This window comes from Haliotis asinina, chromosome 1, assembly GCF_037392515.1.
Source record: "Haliotis asinina isolate JCU_RB_2024 chromosome 1, JCU_Hal_asi_v2, whole genome shotgun sequence".
In the NCBI taxonomy this organism is placed as follows: Eukaryota; Metazoa; Mollusca; class Gastropoda; order Lepetellida; family Haliotidae; genus Haliotis; species Haliotis asinina.
In genome coordinates, this window is record NC_090280.1 from 105,630,253 (window position 1) to 105,649,076 (window position 18,824).

The window sequence follows — 18,824 nt, forward strand, 5'->3', positions numbered from 1 at the left end:
TGGATGTAAAGAGAAGGTATCTGAGAAGTGTAAACGTTGCAGTCAATGTAATAGAAACTTCTCAGTGACAGACCCTCACATCTTATGTGTGGATTAAGTTAGGGTTAGTCCACCCTGACATGGGTCGATGTAAAGAGAAGGTATCCAAGAAGCGTAAATGTTGCTGTCAATGTAATAGAAACTTCTCAGTGACAGACCCTCACATCTTATGTGTGGATTAAGTTAGGGTTAGGGTTAGTCCACCCTGACATGGGTGGATGTAAAGAGAAGGTATCTGAGAAGTGTAAACGTTGCAGTCAATGTAATAGAAACTTCTCAGTGACAGACCCTCACATCTTATGTGTGGATTAAGTTAGGGTTAGTCCACCCTGACATGGGTCGATGTAAAGAGAAGGTATCCAAGAAGCGTAAATGTTGCTGTCAATGTATTAGAAACTTCTCAGTGACAGACCCTCACATCTTATGTGTGGATTAAGTTAGGGTTAGGGTTAGTCCACCCTGACATGGGTGGATGTAAAGAGAAGGTATCTGAGAAGTGTAAACGTTGCAGTCAATGTAATAGAAACTTCTCAGTGACAGACCCTCACATCTTATGTGTGGATTAAGTTAGGGTTGGTCCACCCTGACATGGGTCGATGTAAAGAGAAGGTATCCAAGAAGCGTAAACGTTGCTGTCAATGTAATAGAAACTTCTGAGTGACAGACCCTCACAACTTATGTGTGGATTAAGTTAGGGTTAGTCCACCCTGACATGGGTGGATGTAAAGAGAAGGTATCCAAGAAGCGTAAATGTTGCTGTCAATGTAATAGAAACTTCTCAGCGACAGACCCTCACATCTTATGTGTGGATTAGGTTAGGGTTAGTCCACCCTGACATGGGTTGATGTAAAGAGAAGGTATCTGAGAAGCGTAAATGTTGCTGTCAATGTAATAGAAACTTCTCAGCGGCAGACCCTCACAACTTATGTGTGGATTAAGTTGGGATTAGTCCACCCTGACATGGGTCGATGTAAAGAGAAGGTATCCAAGAAGCGTAAACGTTGCTGTCAATGTAATAGAAACTTCTCAGCGACAGACCCTCACATCTTATGTGTGGATTAAGTTAGGGTTAGTCCACCCTGACATGGGTCGATGTAAAGAGAAGGTATCCAAGAAGCGTAAACGTTGCTGTCAATGTAATAGAAACTTCTCAGCGACAGACCCTCACATCTTATGTGTGGATTAAGTTAGGGTTAGTCCACCCTGACATGGGTGGATGTAAAGAGAAGGTATCCAAGAAGCGTAAACGTTGCTGTCAATGTAATAGAAACTTCTCAGCGACAGACCCTCACATCTTATGTGTGGATTAAGTTAGGGTTAGTCCACCCTGACATGGGTCGATGTAAAGAGAAGGTATCCGAGAAGCGTAAACGTTGCTGTCAATGTAATAGAAACTTCTCAACGACAGACCCTCACATCTTATGTGTGGATTAGGTTAGGGTTAGTCCACCCTGACATGGGTCGATGTAAAGAGAAGGTATCCAAGAAGCGTAAACGTTGCTGTCAATGTAATAGAAACTTCTCAGCGACAGACCCTCACATCTTATGTGTGGATTAGGTTAGGGTTAGGGTTAGTCCACCCTGACATGGGTGGATGTAAAGAGAAGGTATCTGAGAAGTGTAAACGTTGCTGTCAATGTAATAGAAACTTCTCAGCGGCAGACCCTCACATCTTATGTGTGGATTAAGTTGGGGTTAGTCCACCCTGACATGGTTCGATGTAAAGAGAAGGTATCCAAGAAGCGTAAACGTTGCTGTCAATGTAATAGAAACTTCTCAGCGACAGACCCTCACATCTTTTGTGTGGATTAAGTTAGGGTTAGTCCACCCTGACATGGGTCGATGTAAAGAGAAGGTATCCAAGAAGCGTAAACGTTGCTGTCAATGTAATAGAAACTTCTCAGCGACAGACCCTCACATCTTATGTGTGGATTAAGTTAGGGTTAGTCCACCCTGACATGGGTGGATGTAAAGAGAAGGTATCTGAGAAGCGTAAACGTTGCTGTCAATGTAATAGAAACTTCTCAGCGACAGACCCACACATCTTATGTGTGGATTAGGTTAGGGTTAGTCCACCCTGACATGGGTCGATGTAAAGAGAAGGTATCTGAGAAGCATAAATGTTGCTGTCAATGTATTAGAAACTTCTCAGTGACAGACCCTCACATCTTATGTGTGGATTAAGTTAGGGTTAGGGTTAGTCCACCCTGACATGGGTGGATGTAAAGAGAAGGTATCTGAGAAGTGTAAACGTTGCAGTCAATGTAATAGAAACTTCTCAGTGACAGACCCTCACATCTTATGTGTGGATTAAGTTAGGGTTAGTCCACCCTGACATGGGTCGATGTAAAGAGAAGGTATCCAAGAAGCGTAAACGTTGCTGTCAATGTAATAGAAACTTCTGAGTGACAGACCCTCACAACTTATGTGTGGATTAAGTTAGGGTTAGTCCACCCTGACATGGGTGGATGTAAAGAGAAGGTATCCAAGAAGCGTAAATGTTGCTGTCAATGTAATAGAAACTTCTCAGCGACAGACCCTCACATCTTATGTGTGGATTAGGTTAGGGTTAGTCCACCCTGACATGGGTCGATGTAAAGAGAAGGTATCTGAGAAGCGTAAATGTTGCTGTCAATGTAATAGAAACTTCTCAGCGGCAGACCCTCACAACTTATGTGTGGATTAAGTTGGGGTTAGTCCACCCTGACATGGGTGGATGTAAAGAGAAGGTATCCAAGAAGCGTAAACGTTGCTGTCAATGTAATAGAAACTTCTCAGCGACAGACCCTCACATCTTATGTGTGGATTAAGTTAGGGTTAGTCCACCCTGACATGGGTCGATGTAAAGAGAAGGTATCCAAGAAGCGTAAACGTTGCTGTCAATGTAATAGAAACTTCTCAGCGACAGACCCTCACATCTTATGTGTGGATTAAGTTAGGGTTAGTCCACCCTGACATGGGTCGATGTAAAGAGAAGGTATCCAAGAAGCGTAAACGTTGCTGTCAATGTAATAGAAACTTCTCAGCGGCAGACCCTCACATCTTATGTGTGGATTAGGTTAGGGTTAGGGTTAGTCCACCCTGACATGGGTGGATGTAAAGAGAAGGTATCTGAGAAGTGTAAACGTTGCTGTCAATGTAATAGAAACTTCTCAGCGGCAGACCCTCACATCTTATGTGTGGATTAAGTTGGGGTTAGTCCACCCTGACATGGGTGGATGTAAAGAGAAGGTATCCAAGAAGCGTAAACGTTGCTGTCAATGTAATAGAAACTTCTCAGCGACAGACCCTCACATCTTTTGTGTGGATTAAGTTAGGGTTAGTCCACCCTGACATGGGTGGATGTAAAGAGAAGGTATCCAAGAAGCGTAAACGTTGCTGTCAATGTAATAGAAACTTCTCAGCGACAGACCCTCACATCTTATGTGTGGATTAAGTTAGGGTTAGTCCACCCTGACATGGGTCGATGTAAAGAGAAGGTATCCGAGAAGCGTAAACGTTGCTGTCAATGTAATAGAAACTTCTCAACGACAGACCCTCACATCTTATGTGTGGATTAGGTTAGGGTTAGTCCACCCTGACATGGGTCGATGTAAAGAGAAGGTATCCAAGAAGCGTAAACGTTGCTGTCAATGTAATAGAAACTTCTCAGCGACAGACCCTCACATCTTATGTGTGGATTAGGTTAGGGTTAGGGTTAGTCCACCCTGACATGGGTGGATGTAAAGAGAAGGTATCTGAGAAGTGTCAACGTTGCTGTCAATGTAATAGAAACTTCTCAGCGGCAGACCCTCACATCTTATGTGTGGATTAAGTTGGGGTTAGTCCACCCTGACATGGTTCGATGTAAAGAGAAGGTATCCAAGAAGCGTAAACGTTGCTGTCAATGTAATAGAAACTTCTCAGCGACAGACCCTCACATCTTTTGTGTGGATTAAGTTAGGGTTAGTCCACCCTGACATGGGTGGATGTAAAGAGAAGGTATCCAAGAAGCGTAAACGTTGCTGTCAATGTAATAGAAACTTCTCAGCGACAGACCCTCACATCTTATGTGTGGATTAAGTTAGGGTTAGTCCACCCTGACATGGGTGGATGTAAAGAGAAGGTATCTGAGAAGCGTAAACGTTGCTGTCAATGTAATAGAAACTTCTCAGCGACAGACCCACACATCTTATGTGTGGATTAAGTTAGGGTTAGTCCACCCTGACATGGGTCGATGTAAAGAGAAGGTATCTGAGAAGCATAAATGTTGCTGTCAATGTATTAGAAACTTCTCAGTGACAGACCCTCACATCTTATGTGTGGATTAAGTTAGGGTTAGGGTTAGTCCACCCTGACATGGGTGGATGTAAAGAGAAGGTATCTGAGAAGTGTAAACGTTGCAGTCAATGTAATAGAAACTTCTCAGTGACAGACCCTCACATCTTATGTGTGGATTAAGTTAGGGTTGGTCCACCCTGACATGGGTCGATGTAAAGAGAAGGTATCCAAGAAGCGTAAACGTTGCTGTCAATGTAATAGAAACTTCTGAGTGACAGACCCTCACAACTTATGTGTGGATTAAGTTAGGGTTAGTCCACCCTGACATGGGTGGATGTAAAGAGAAGGTATCCAAGAAGCGTAAATGTTGCTGTCAATGTAATAGAAACTTCTCAGCGACAGACCCTCACATCTTATGTGTGGATTAGGTTAGGGTTAGTCCACCCTGACATGGGTGGATGTAAAGAGAAGGTATCTGAGAAGCGTAAATGTTGCTGTCAATGTAATAGAAACTTCTCAGCGGCAGACCCTCACAACTTATGTGTGGATAAAGTTGGGGTTAGTCCACCCTGACATGGGTGGATGTAAAGAGAAGGTATCCAAGAAGCGTAAACGTTGCTGTCAATGTAATAGAAACTTCTCAGCGACAGACCCTCACATCTTATGTGTGGATTAAGTTAGGGTTAGTCCACCCTGACATGGGTCGATGTAAAGAGAAGGTATCCAAGAAGCGTAAACGTTGCTGTCAATGTAATAGAAACTTCTCAGCGACAGACCCTCACATCTTATGTGTGGATTAAGTTAGGGTTAGTCCACCCTGACATGGGTGGATGTAAAGAGAAGGTATCCAAGAAGCGTAAACGTTGCTGTCAATGTAATAGAAACTTCTCAGCGACAGACCCTCACATCTTATGTGTGGATTAGGTTAGGGTTAGGGTTAGTCCACCCTGACATGGGTGGATGTAAAGAGAAGGTATCTGAGAAGTGTAAACGTTGCTGTCAATGTAATAGAAACTTCTCAGCGGCAGACCCTCACATCTTATGTGTGGATTAAGTTGGGGTTAGTCCACCCTGACATGGGTGGATGTAAAGAGAAGGTATCCAAGAAGCGTAAACGTTGCTGTCAATGTAATAGAAACTTCTCAGCGACAGACCCTCACATCTTTTGTGTGGATTAAGTTAGGGTTAGTCCACCCTGACATGGGTCGATGTAAAGAGAAGGTATCCAAGAAGCGTAAACGTTGCTGTCATTGTAATAGAAACTTCTCAGCGGCAGACCCTCACATCTTATGTGTGGATTAAGTTAGGGTTAGTCCACCCTGACATGGGTGGATGTAAAGAGAAGGTATCCAAGAAGCGTAAACGTTGCTGTCAATGTAATAGAAACTTCTGAGTGACAGACCCTCACAACTTATGTGTGGATTAAGTTAGGGTTAGTCCACCCTGACATGGGTGGATGTAAAGAGAAGGTATCCAAGAAGCGTAAATGTTGCTGTCAATGTAATAGAAACTTCTCACCGACAGACCCTCACATCTTATGTGTGGATTAGGTTAGGGTTAGTCCACCCTGACATGGGTGGATGTAAAGAGAAGGTATCTGAGAAGTGTAAACGTTGCAGTCAATGTAATAGAAACTTCTCAGTGACAGACCCTAACATCTTATGTGTGGATTAAGTTAGGGTTGGTCCACCCTGACATGGGTCGATGTAAAGAGAAGGTATCCAAGAAGCGTAAACGTTGCTGTCAATGTAATAGAAACTTCTGAGTGACAGACCCTCACAACTTATGTGTGGATTAAGTTAGGGTTAGTCCACCCTGACATGGGTGGATGTAAAGAGAAGGTATCCAAGAAGCGTAAATGTTGCTGTCAATGTAATAGAAACTTCTCAGCGACAGACCCTCACATCTTATGTGTGGATTAGGTTAGGGTTAGTCCACCCTGACATGGGTGGATGTAAAGAGAAGGTATCTGAGAAGCGTAAATGTTGCTGTCAATGTAATAGAAACTTCTCAGCGGCAGACCCTCACAACTTATGTGTGGATTAAGTTGGGGTTAGTCCACCCTGACATGGGTGGATGTAAAGAGAAGGTATCCAAGAAGCGTAAACGTTGCTGTCAATGTAATAGAAACTTCTCAGCGACAGACCCTCACATCTTATGTGTGGATTAAGTTAGGGTTAGTCCACCCTGACATGGGTCGATGTAAAGAGAAGGTATCCAAGAAGCGTAAACGTTGCTGTCAATGTAATAGAAACTTCTCAGCGACAGACCCTCACATCTTATGTGTGGATTAAGTTAGGGTTAGTCCACCCTGACATGGGTGGATGTAAAGAGAAGGTATCCAAGAAGCGTAAACGTTGCTGTCAATGTAATAGAAACTTCTCAGCGACAGACCCTCACATCTTATGTGTGGATTAGGTTAGGGTTAGGGTTAGTCCACCCTGACATGGGTGGATGTAAAGAGAAGGTATCTGAGAAGTGTAAACGTTGCTGTCAATGTAATAGAAACTTCTCAGCGGCAGACCCTCACATCTTATGTGTGGATTAAGTTGGGGTTAGTCCACCCTGACATGGGTGGATGTAAAGAGAAGGTATCCAAGAAGCGTAAACGTTGCTGTCAATGTAATAGAAACTTCTCAGCGACAGACCCTCACATCTTTTGTGTGGATTAAGTTAGGGTTAGTCCACCCTGACATGGGTCGATGTAAAGAGAAGGTATCCAAGAAGCGTAAACGTTGCTGTCATTGTAATAGAAACTTCTCAGCGGCAGACCCTCACATCTTATGTGTGGATTAAGTTAGGGTTAGTCCACCCTGACATGGGTGGATGTAAAGAGAAGGTATCCAAGAAGCGTAAACGTTGCTGTCAATGTAATAGAAACTTCTGAGTGACAGACCCTCACAACTTATGTGTGGATTAAGTTAGGGTTAGTCCACCCTGACATGGGTGGATGTAAAGAGAAGGTATCCAAGAAGCGTAAATGTTGCTGTCAATGTAATAGAAACTTCTCAGCGACAGACCCTCACATCTTATGTGTGGATTAGGTTAGGGTTAGTCCACCCTGACATGGGTGGATGTAAAGAGAAGGTATCTGAGAAGTGTAAACGTTGCAGTCAATGTAATAGAAACTTCTCAGTGACAGACCCTAACATCTTATGTGTGGATTAAGTTAGGGTTGGTCCACCCTGACATGGGTCGATGTAAAGAGAAGGTATCCAAGAAGCGTAAACGTTGCTGTCAATGTAATAGAAACTTCTGAGTGACAGACCCTCACATCTTATGTGTGGATTAGGTTAGGGTTAGTCCACCCTGACATGGGTGGATGTAAAGAGAAGGTATCTGAGAAGTGTAAACGTTGCTGTCAACGTTGGAATTGTGAATAAACATGGGTGGATCTGAAGAGAAGGCATCATTACTAACCCTAACCCTCACAGACCCTCACATCTTATGTGTGGATTGCATAGGCATTTGTGATAGGTGAAACAGATGTACAAATTGCGAAGGGTTAGATGAGGAGGAGTTTTCTCTTTATCGGCAGGAAGCTATTAGACGGCCATGTGATAGAGATTGTTGGCGAGCAGAAGATGGGCAATCTGCTCCTTAAAAGCCGAGGAAAGAACGACACAAATTAGCTGCTAGACGGTCATCTTTGAAATCAGCAGATGAAGGTTTATTGAATGAGGCCTCAGACTCAAACCTGAGTGAGAATTTGAGACAGTTTTTTCCTAGTAATTCGGAGGCCTCCTGGGACGTGGGCGAATCGTCGTCGCCACCACGTATGGTGGTTTTATCACAACCACAACCTTCATTGTGTCAGGCGTCTATTGTGACAATACCACAGTATTCTTCAATTCACCTGATCGATCCATTGACTCACAAAGTCTCTAGTGCGGATTTGGTCTACCACTCAAGGCCACGATGTGGTTGCAGCTCAGCCGCTTGAGTTCGATTTGGCGATTTACTTAAGTGGTAGGAAGCCTCGGTATTTTGATGTATCATCCCTTGGGATATTAAGACATCGGTAGTTTTCAAATAGCGCTTTGCGGCTTCGCCTCGAGCAATATTTCAAAATTACCTCTGTCAGTATCTTTTTGAAATAAATATGAACACAAATATTTCAAACATTTTAATTGAAATTAACCACACAGTTTTCAATGTACATGTGTGTCGACATTTGGACATTGTACTCAGTCGCGATCTTGTTGGACTCGGCTGGCTCTGTTCTCTCCGTGCCATCAAGAATAGCAATGACTGCCTTCTGTTCCTCGTCATTCGTCCTGTAATATGTGCGCACACCTGGAGCGAAGAAAAGGATCGTAATTTTAATTGTATAATTATAGTTAAGTATTGTACATGCACAAGTTGCCATCATCAAAATGAAACCAAGATGTATCTGCACAGAGAGTTTTGATTTGGCGCCGTTTTTGCAGTATTTCAGCCATTAGCGACAAACCTTGACATTGAAGCGACATAAACTTAATGTGTATATACCGAGGGAAGATATTAAAGGGATTGCACAAAATATTGTACGTGATCATCGTTTCTTAATCACATATATATTGTGTAAAGCAGAATTCATCAGTAGCTGCTCTATCTTATTTATAAGGAAAATGGTTACCCTCATTGCTTCTATGACCAGTTCTGTCCATGATGACCTTTCCCTGCACACCAGATTTAGCTAGTCTTGTAACAGCAGTTGCATGCAGGGAGTGGTTTGTTTTATAGCCGTCGATGCCTGCTCTCTTGCACAATTCGGGGACAATTTTTTGCAGTGTATTATGTCCAAGCAGCTGGCGACTGTACCTGAAAATCATTTCAATATAATAAATTATTTGGGTCGCAACCATAGGTTTCCCTTAACAGCATTTAAAGCAAATATAACAGTATGTAACAGTATGACCTTTTGGAGAAAATGTACAGCAAATACCTCATTGGTGTATCAGCTCTGCAGGAGGCCCAAAATGCTCTGCAGTAACATAAAGTTGTAACACTAAACTACAAATGCTTCAATTACAATTAAATTACATATACGTTTGCAGAATTACAGAAAATGTGTGCAAGAATACGTACCAACACTTATCGGTACGATGCTGTAATGCCTGGAGGTAGAATGCGTCATGTCCATCTTGAAAATTCACATGACATCGCTTTCTCTTGGGATTGGTGGTTTTTTCATAATGTTTCACTTCTCTGGCTTCAACGTTCCGATGTTTCAAACCACCTTGCACTGGTTTGGAATAAACTTGAACGTAATGTATGACTTCCCGTCGGTATTGCAATTGACGGTAATTTGAGGATTTGTAAACCTGAGAGATTGTGTCCTTTCCCACTTCTCAAGGTGAAGTTATTACCATTGAGATAGAGTACTGTACTCAGTAGAACAGGTGGGTTGTGGTCACCAACTGACGACTGGACGACAGTCTTTCCTCTTGGTATTCCTCAGTTACCTCGGCTTGACGTTTAGTCATCCCCATTCCCTTGTGAGTCAGTCTTTTCGTTTCGCTGTCCAGTACCTGACGAAACCGCTCGAATACAGCATTTTGCAGAAACTTGAAAACCCGTGTAGCGAAGAACCTGATGTACAACTGTATTCCCATGACAATCTGGAAGAGCGTGGTCGGTGGGTATTCACATCCGTCTCGTTTCCTCGTTTCCACAATAAACTTCGGCATGATTAGCGATAGTTCCTCGTCTGATAAGTACTTAAGGTCCTTCATCACCTATTAAATTATTAGTCCCGTTTGAACATGAACAATGAACAGCCACATACTTGTAGGGCCTACTTTATGGAAGTGTTCGCCGCCACTTGGGCATTATTTCAGCATTAGCGACGACCTTAAAACAGGAAAATGTTTATAAAACAAGGCCAGCGTCGCAATGTCTATTTCTTACAAATAAAGTGAATTTTTGAATGTCATTTATGCAGTATTTCAGTCATTAACGACAGAATAAAAATGATAGCCAATGCTGAAGTCTTTTACTGAAATATTTTCAGACTGATTATTTTCAGAAAGGATGTACAAAATTAATTTGCTTTATATTTTCATGAGCATGAATCATTTTTAATTACGGAATGTAATAATATTAATATCACGCATAGTTGATCAAGAAATGTTGAGCGGTACTCACCTTGTCGGTATGTCGATGGTTGTTGTTGGCCGTTGCCCAAGCAGTGAACACGTTGTAAGCCCACCTGACTCTTTTACGGGTGTTTTCTGGCATTGCATACGCTGCTCTGTCGTTGATTTCAGTAACCTACGCAGTGTGAAAATGGGGATTATCGCTGTCCTCATCAAAGACTACATTTTTCAGTTGCTGCAATGCTGCAAGTTACTCGCAATGTGATCGACATATAGATGTCGAGAGACAATTTTGCACGAGCATTACATGCGCTGTTGCCAGTTTAAGTCATGTTAGCGCCGGTTAGTGCGTTCGGGCGCATTGTATGAAATGATGGGAACAATAACTGACCAAGGGCAATTATTTTAATTTTAGAAATAAGAAATTATCTGTGTTTTCCATTTTAGCGATATTTTTTTGGCTACATGCGTAATACGTAGGTATGCCCTGGTAGTGTAAGTCGTTTAATCACCCTAACTGCGGTAGTTATTTAAATAAACTCTATTAAAATAAAGCCCTCGAAGAGTTTATTTAAATAACTACCGCATTTAGGGTGATTAACCTATACATACACCCCATGTAATCCACAGATCATTGTCTGTAGCAAATCAGGGTATTATATGAAAGGCATGTGGAAAGGAGTGGGAAATCAACAGCTTAAAAACTACGAACTTAGAGGCACGTACTGGTTCGAAGGGAAGAAATCTATCAGTCGGCAACAGTTCCTTGCTTCAGCCTTCACCGCGTCTTCTCATTTGCTCTTGATTCTTTCCTTGGTAGGCATTGTGATTCATAGGGCGAATTAAACTCCTTTGACTTTGCCATGGTTTTTATGCCAGTTTCCTAATCATTATAAAAACAATATTGCGACTCCACAAGGGAGAGAACTCTGACCATGGTAAAATCCGGAAAATACACGTTAGTAGTAAACAATGGCGATTGAGGCGAAAAGGGCAGGGCACAAAATAAAAAGGGCAGGGTGCAAAAATCAAAGGGTAGGGTACTTCCGCCCCAAGTCAGGCCTCTCCAGTCTTCACCAGTAGGCAGAAGACTTGGAATTTATGCACCAGATTGGACCATTCTGGAAGACCCTTATGTGTTAACCACTCTGTCCAAAGGTTTTCAACTCCTGGTTGTGGGGAATCGTCCCTTAGCCCGGTTACGAGAACACAGAACATATCCAGTTCAGCAACTGGATGTCTTGTGAACCACAATAGGTATGTTACTCCAGAAGCTTGCGATAGAGTCCCTGGGACCGGCTCCAGTTGATCGGACAAGCTGAGGCTAATTTTCAACATTAAGGTATTCAACAAGAGCTATCTAAAGGTTCCACCTCACATCCGGATGGTGTCAGTAGTTCTGATGAACAATCATCAAGCCGAGGCATTACATGGTCAGTCTCGATCTGCAGGATGCATATCTGCGCAGCCTGATCTTCCCAGCTCATCACAAGTTTCTCCGGGGACACCCACTATTAGTGGCGGGTGCTCCCGTTTGGAATTTCTTTCACACGGGTCACGAAGCCAATCACCAGCTTTCTGCATTGGAAGGGCATAGTCTTCAAAGCATATATCGACGACTGCATTCAAGCCCAGGCCGATTCTGCTCTTCTCCTGCATCACATGGAGTTTACAATGCAGCTACTTCACCAATTAGGCTGGTTAGTGAATTGGCAGAAGTCGGAACTGCTTCGTGTATTTCCGAGTTACATGTTCTAGATGTCTCGGGTGTACGCTTCGGTGCTTCTCCTGGATCCTTGTGGATTGCATCTTCTCGTGTTTAGTGTGTCAGAGGGTAATCTGCGGCCCTCTTGCTAACTGTGGGATAATACATAACGTGAGATAGGATAAGTTTAAAAATTGGGAAATTTTAACTTTAAATTGTATATTTATATCCTCTTCCTATCTCACGCAATGGATGCCCACCCAACCTGCCCCACTTCACAGATTACGGGTAGCTCCAAGACGAGAATGACAAGTACAAGTCGTCATGTGATCATCTGAGATGGCTGCAGGAGCAAGATGATTGACATGTGTCTATGGCGGGGTCAGAGGTCGGTTGGTCAGAGGTAGGAAGATTTGATTCAACTTAGCTGACAGCACGTTTCCACACATGGTTGAAGCGAGGAAGAGAGATGCATAGCGTGAGATAGGATAAGTATATAAATATACAATTTATAGTTAAAATTTCGAATTTTTTTATTTGGCCTCCCATTTAAATTTCTCTTAACACTCCGTTTCTATTTTTTTGTGTACTAACACTACTCTTTCAAAATTTCTGGGTTTTTTGTTACCCATCATTTCTAAATAAAGTATACTACCCCGTCACTGAAATACCTTAGTTGTGTGTGCGAGGATAAATAAAGTAAATAACTAAGGTTTCACTGGCAACTAAAAGATCAAACAACAACCCTAGGAATTTAATCTGTCATAATTTGAGATTTCTTCATTTGTTATCCCCCCAGCATGTAATGGAGGGGGATATAGTCGACGCCTCGTTGTCCGTCTGTCCGTTATCATTTTGTTTCCAGATCATAACTCAGAAACCGATCAATATTTTTAGACCAAAATTGAAAGACATAATACGAGGGTTGGCTGAAAAGTTCTCAGCCTGAGTGGTTTTCTCCCACCAGGTAGAGACAGGTGTTTGCCACCAATGAGGACAATTATTTAGTGAATCATAGACACAAGAACTACAAACGTACTAATAGTTTTATCTCAACTACAGCTCTTTTGGTAAACCTACCCTCTGAAATCATCAGAAATGGACAAAACTGAATACAGGGCAGTCATCAAGTACTTGCAAAAGAAAGGGATGTCCCCAACACAGATACATGCTGACATGGTCTCCACTCTAGGGGATGATGCTCCTTCATTTTCCACAGTAAAGAAGTGGGCTGCAGAATTTACGCGTGTCAGACAAAGCCTTGATGATGACCCACGCTCAGGAAGGCCTTCAACAGCAACCACTCCAGAAAACATCACGCGAGTGCTCGATATGTTGATGGATGATCGACGATTGACTACTCGACATATTGCTAGTGTAGTGGGCATCTCTCATGAGAGGGTTGAGCATATTATCACCAACGAATTAGGAATGACTAAAGTTTCTGCAAGATGGGTGCCAAAGCTCTTGACAGCAGAACAGAAACGTGTCAGGTTCCAGACGTCCCTTGACAATTTGCGTCGTTTTGAAGCAGATCCCGATGATTTTGTGGCATGATTTGTAACCGTGTATGAGACCTGGATACATCACTTTCAACCAGAAACAAAACTACAGTCAAAATATTGGAAGCATCCTGATTCACCAGCTCCGAAGAAAGTCAAGTCTGTTCCTTCAGCTGGAAAGGTGATGGCATCAGTCTTTTGGGATTCCAGGGGTATTCTGCTCATTGATTATCTTGGAAAAGGTCAAACTATCAACGGCAGATACTATGCTGATCTACTGAACCAGTTGCGAGAAGCAATCAAAGCCAAACGATGAGGGATGATTGCTAAAGGTGTCCTCTTCCACCAAGACAATGCGCCTGTTCACAAATCGGTGGTGGCCATGTCAACAATCCGCGATTGTGGCTTTGAACTCATTGACCATCCTCCTTATTCACCTGATTTGGCTCCTTCTGACTTCCACCTGTTCCCCAAAATGAAAAAGGAACTCGTCGGTCGCCATTTTGCAAGTAATGATGACGTCATTTCCGCTGTGACTGATTTTTTTAGGGTAGCTGAAGAAGATTTCTTCCTGACCGGGATTTGGGCCTTGCAGCATCGCTGGCAAAAGTGTGTGAACTTGGAAGGGGACTATGTAGAAAAATAAATTACAAACGTGGACTTTGTAACTTTTTTTCACAGTGAGGCTTAGAACTTTTCAGCCAACCCTCGTAATATGAACCTGTGGTTCTGCCTTTAGCTGTTTACAGATTTTTAGTATTTTTATTTTTCCATGGAATGTTTTGGTCTTAGTCTAATGAGAGGTTGGCTTTTCGGAGCAGAACTCAAAAACTGATCACTATTTTTCTGCAAAACTTGGTGGATATATCAGTCAGAACCTATAGTGGTGACTTTTGCTATTTACAGGTTTTTGTGATTTATTATTGAATTATTTTCTCGGTTTCCATGGAAAAATTTTGGACATTGTCTCAAAATGGAGGGATGGGCTTTGTTTCCGGAGCATAACCTGAAAATCGTTCAATATTTTTTTGCAAAACTTGGTAGATATATCAGTTAGACCTAAAGCGGTGCCTTTTGCCATTCACAGGTTTTTGTGATTTCTTATTTTCTCGGTTTCCATGGAAACATTAAGCATTTAAAGTTTAAAAGTTTCTAGCATTGAGAGTATGAAGACACAAGCATTGAGAGTATGAAGACACAAGCTTTGAGATTATGAAGACACCAGGATTGAAAGTATGAAGACACAAGCATTGAGAGTATGAAGACACAAGCGTTGAGAGAATGTAGTTACAAGCATTGATAGGACAAAGACACCAGGATTGAGAGTATGAAGTTTCAAATTGAGAGTATGAAGTTGCAAGCATTGAGAGTATGAAGACACAAGCATTGAGAGTATGAAATTACAAGCATTGATAGGATAAAGACAGCATGATTGAGAGTATGAAGTTTCAAGCATTGAGAGTTTGAAGTTACAAGCATTGAGAGTATGAAGACACAAGCATTGAGGGTATGAAATTACAAGCATTGATAAAGACAGCATGATTGAGAGTATGAAGTTTCAAGCATTGAGAGTTTGAAGTTACAAGCATTGAGAGTATGAAGACACAAGCATTGAGGGTATGAAATTACAAGCATTGATAGGATAAAGACAGCATGATTGAGAGTATGAAGTTTCAAGCATTGAGAGTATGAAGTTACAAGCATTGAGAGTATGAAGTTATAGTATTCCCAGAAATTATTGAGAATCATGTTGCGTCATGTAACTCATTACGTTTATTAACTTCTGGCGTTTTACTTACATAAACATGTTAAAACATCATCCTTTTACAGTCTCAGTCTTGTTTTAGTACTTTGTTAGACCTCCTCGCTCAGCAATGCATGCCTGAATACGCCTAGGCACACTACCCATCAAAGTTTGTAGGTAATCGTGTGACAGGGTATCCCAATATTGGACCACCTCGGCCTTCACATCTTCAATATTTCTCAGTCCCTTTTGGTTTATTCTGTCCTTCATGACTCCCCACACATTCTCAATTGGGTTTAGGTCTGGGCTGTAACTGGGCCAGTCTAAAACTTGAACATTTTCGCCCGACAACCACTGTTTTGTGTAGCGCGCAGTGTGTTTTGGGTCATTATCATGCTGGAAAATCCAAACATCTTCATACAATGTTTGTGCTGTCGGAAGAAGGTGACCATTTAGAATGTCAACGTATCTTTCTTTTGTCAAGTTTCCCGTAAAAACACACAATGACGTCACTCCGCGAGCCGATATGCCACCCCACATGTGAAACTTCGGGCTATGTTTTGGTCGCTGGTAGATAGGTTTGACAGTATCTTTGGTCCAAATTTTCACACAATTAGGGAAAAGCCAAACAGAACTTTCATCCGAAAAGAAAACATTATCCCAATCTTGATTTTCATGAGCCCGACACCAGTTTAAACGTTTTTCCTTTTGTGCATCTTTCATCAACGGCGAGGGAATTCCACGTTTTTTCACCCAATTAAGTCTCTGTAATTCCTGCCTAACTGTTTCATTGCATACCTGAGGACTTTCTCTGCTAATCATTTAATTTCTGATGTTCTCAACACTTTTCAATTTGGCCCTACTCTCAATCTGCCCAAGTCTTCGGCAATCCACAACACTGAATTTCCTAGGCCGACCTGCCCCTGCTTTGTGCTCTATCCCGGTTCCTGTTTGAATATTCTTCAAAGTTCTGTATACTGTAGATAGAGGAATACCATGTCTACAAGCTAACACTTTAGCATCAGCCTCACCACTTTCAAAATCATCTAGAATGAGCTTTCTTTTCTCTCTTGCTGTAAATTCTGCCATGTCAACACAGGAAGCCGTCTGCTCAGACAAGGGAGATAACTCTTGACGTAATGAGCTGCCTTCTAAGCCTTCAAGAGTTGTCTCCCTTATTTAGTATGCTTAGTGCATAGTGAAAGCCCTTTTTCCAATCTTAGCATCATTAGAAAAAAAACAAAGATTTTCTCAATAATTTCTGGGAACACTGTACAAGCATTGAGAGTATGAAGAAACAAGCATTGAGAGTATGAAGACACAAGTATTGAGAGGATAAAGACACCAGGATTGAGAGTATGAAGTTACAAGCATCGAGAGTATGAGGTTACAAGCATTTAGAGCATGAAGTTACAAGCACTGAGAGGATAAAGACAACAGGATTGAGAGGATTATGACAGAAGCAATAAGACTTAGACCCAGAATTTGACTTCTGTAATTGTCCAGCATGTATTGAAGTTCATTCATCAAGGTTTCAGGCTATATAAGGATTCATCAGGCTACCTTATGTGTGATGTAGTGGACATGTTCAGGCTACCTTATGTGTGATGTAGTGGACATGTTGTTTGTTTTTTCAGGCTACCTTATGTGTGATGTAGTGGACACGTTGTTTGTGTTTCAGGCTACTTTCTGTATGATGTAGTGGACATGTTGTTTGTGTTTCAGGCTACTTTTTTATGTACGATGTAGTTGACATGTTGTTTGTGTTTCAGGCTACTTTCTGTACGATGTAGTGGACATGTTGTTTGTGTTTCAGGCTACTTTATGTACGATGTAGTGGACATGTTGCTATATCAGCGTACCAGACAAAGCTTGGAGCTCCTCGGCCATCACGTGGTGGTAAGATACCTGTACTTCAATCTATCTGTATCAGATGTCATTTCTAGAGCAGATGCTGAAAATTGATTAATAGATAAATGTACAGATATAGATAATTTTTAAGTGAATACTGTCTCACATATTTTCTACTCTCTCAGTCTGTCTATTTGTCTCAATTTTTCTTTCTCTCTCAACTTGATGGCACACTTCACAGTATCCTGGATATCTCCTGGGGATGCCTTCCAATGGATCTTCACTGTACCCTGAATACATCTACGGCTCAGCCCCATAAATTTATTACCTCCCTTGGCTGGGTTTTTATCCAAACAGGTGTCTACGCTGGGAAGTTGAGCAGACCAATCATAACTCACTTTCGCTTTGATTAAGTTATATATCCCATTAAACTTGACAAACAAACCATGCAGAGCTTTCCTGAAAGAGGTAGGAGGAATTCTTGTATATAGTTTTTAACGTTTCGGACCTATCAATTCGTTTGTATCATTTCCCCCAAATTTGAGTAGCACTGTGAACAAAACCTCCGTGGGTGCGACTGCTATCTTTGTTGACACTGACAAATTCTGTTGTAACGGAAGCTCTGCTGATTGGCTACAGTGAGAATGCAGAGTCAGCAAAGGGAGGTAATAACATCACTGGGTCGACCTGCAGATGCATCCAGGGTAGAGTGGAGACTTATCTGACCGTATACCCTGAAGATATCGAGGATGGCTTCACAGAGGCTGAGTCTGTGCTGAAATGGGATCAGTGGGGAGTGTAAGGGCAAATAGTATGCAGTTTGTTTACTCCCATCTGTCAAATCATGAGAGAGAGAGAGTGCAATACAAGAGATAGGATAAGTATTATAAATATACAATTTATTGTTAAAATTTTCAAAATGAAGACTTCAAGAGTTTGTTCTTGGTGTTAGTGGACATTGAATTTGAACATTGATAGGTCCCTGCCAAAACAGTCTCATAACCAACCTAGTTTCACTCTCTCCTTCATCGCCCTAGCAGATGGTCTGGTGAACACAGGAGTCCTCAATATGGCGCTATATCCTTTGATATTAGATCGTTTTATCCAATTTACACTATGTATAGGGTCTTGGCTATAGTTAGACTAATTTCACTGTCAAATATGGAGGAATTCTTTCCTTTTTTTATGACATAATTTCATCATTGTATAGTTTGTCTGTGTTGATGAAATCTTGCAGCCTTTTCAGGTACCGATTATCCGCAGCTGATTTTCACCTCCAGAGCCCCTCATGCATTACTCCATGTTGTCCAGTCCTTGTTGCAGACATTGTATTCATTTTTCAAATTAATTCTTATTTGTTTAGTGTCTATTGATGTAACATGGGTTGAGTGAGTTGTTACCTATCGCTGATACTCATCTTTCAAGTGCAGGCAGGCCTTCATCCGGGATCACCACTTAGTCAAGATGAAGTAGAGGCGTGTCATTACAAAGTTGCTGTTGCAGATGAAGAAGTCGTTGGCGTCCAGAACCTCGTTGAAATCGTCTCACTCCAATAAGACGATGTACCAGAGGTCATTTTATAAAGACATTGTGCCTGCTACCGAAGCTGACAGTTTTACTGTTCAGCTGTTTTGACTACCTGA

The 18,824-nt window shown here is 41.9% G+C and overlaps 1 protein-coding gene across 1 annotated transcript in view; it reads left to right on the top strand.

Moving 5' to 3' along the window:
* The window catches only part of LOC137257887 (TLC domain-containing protein 2-like), a 43,572-nt gene that overhangs the window by 15,023 nt on the left and 9,725 nt on the right, over window positions 1-18,824 (top strand). The window contains exon 3 of the mRNA XM_067795383.1: window positions 17,147-17,229. Coding sequence (XP_067651484.1) covers window positions 17,147-17,229 — 83 coding nt within the window. The remainder of the gene's footprint in view (window positions 1-17,146; window positions 17,230-18,824) is intronic.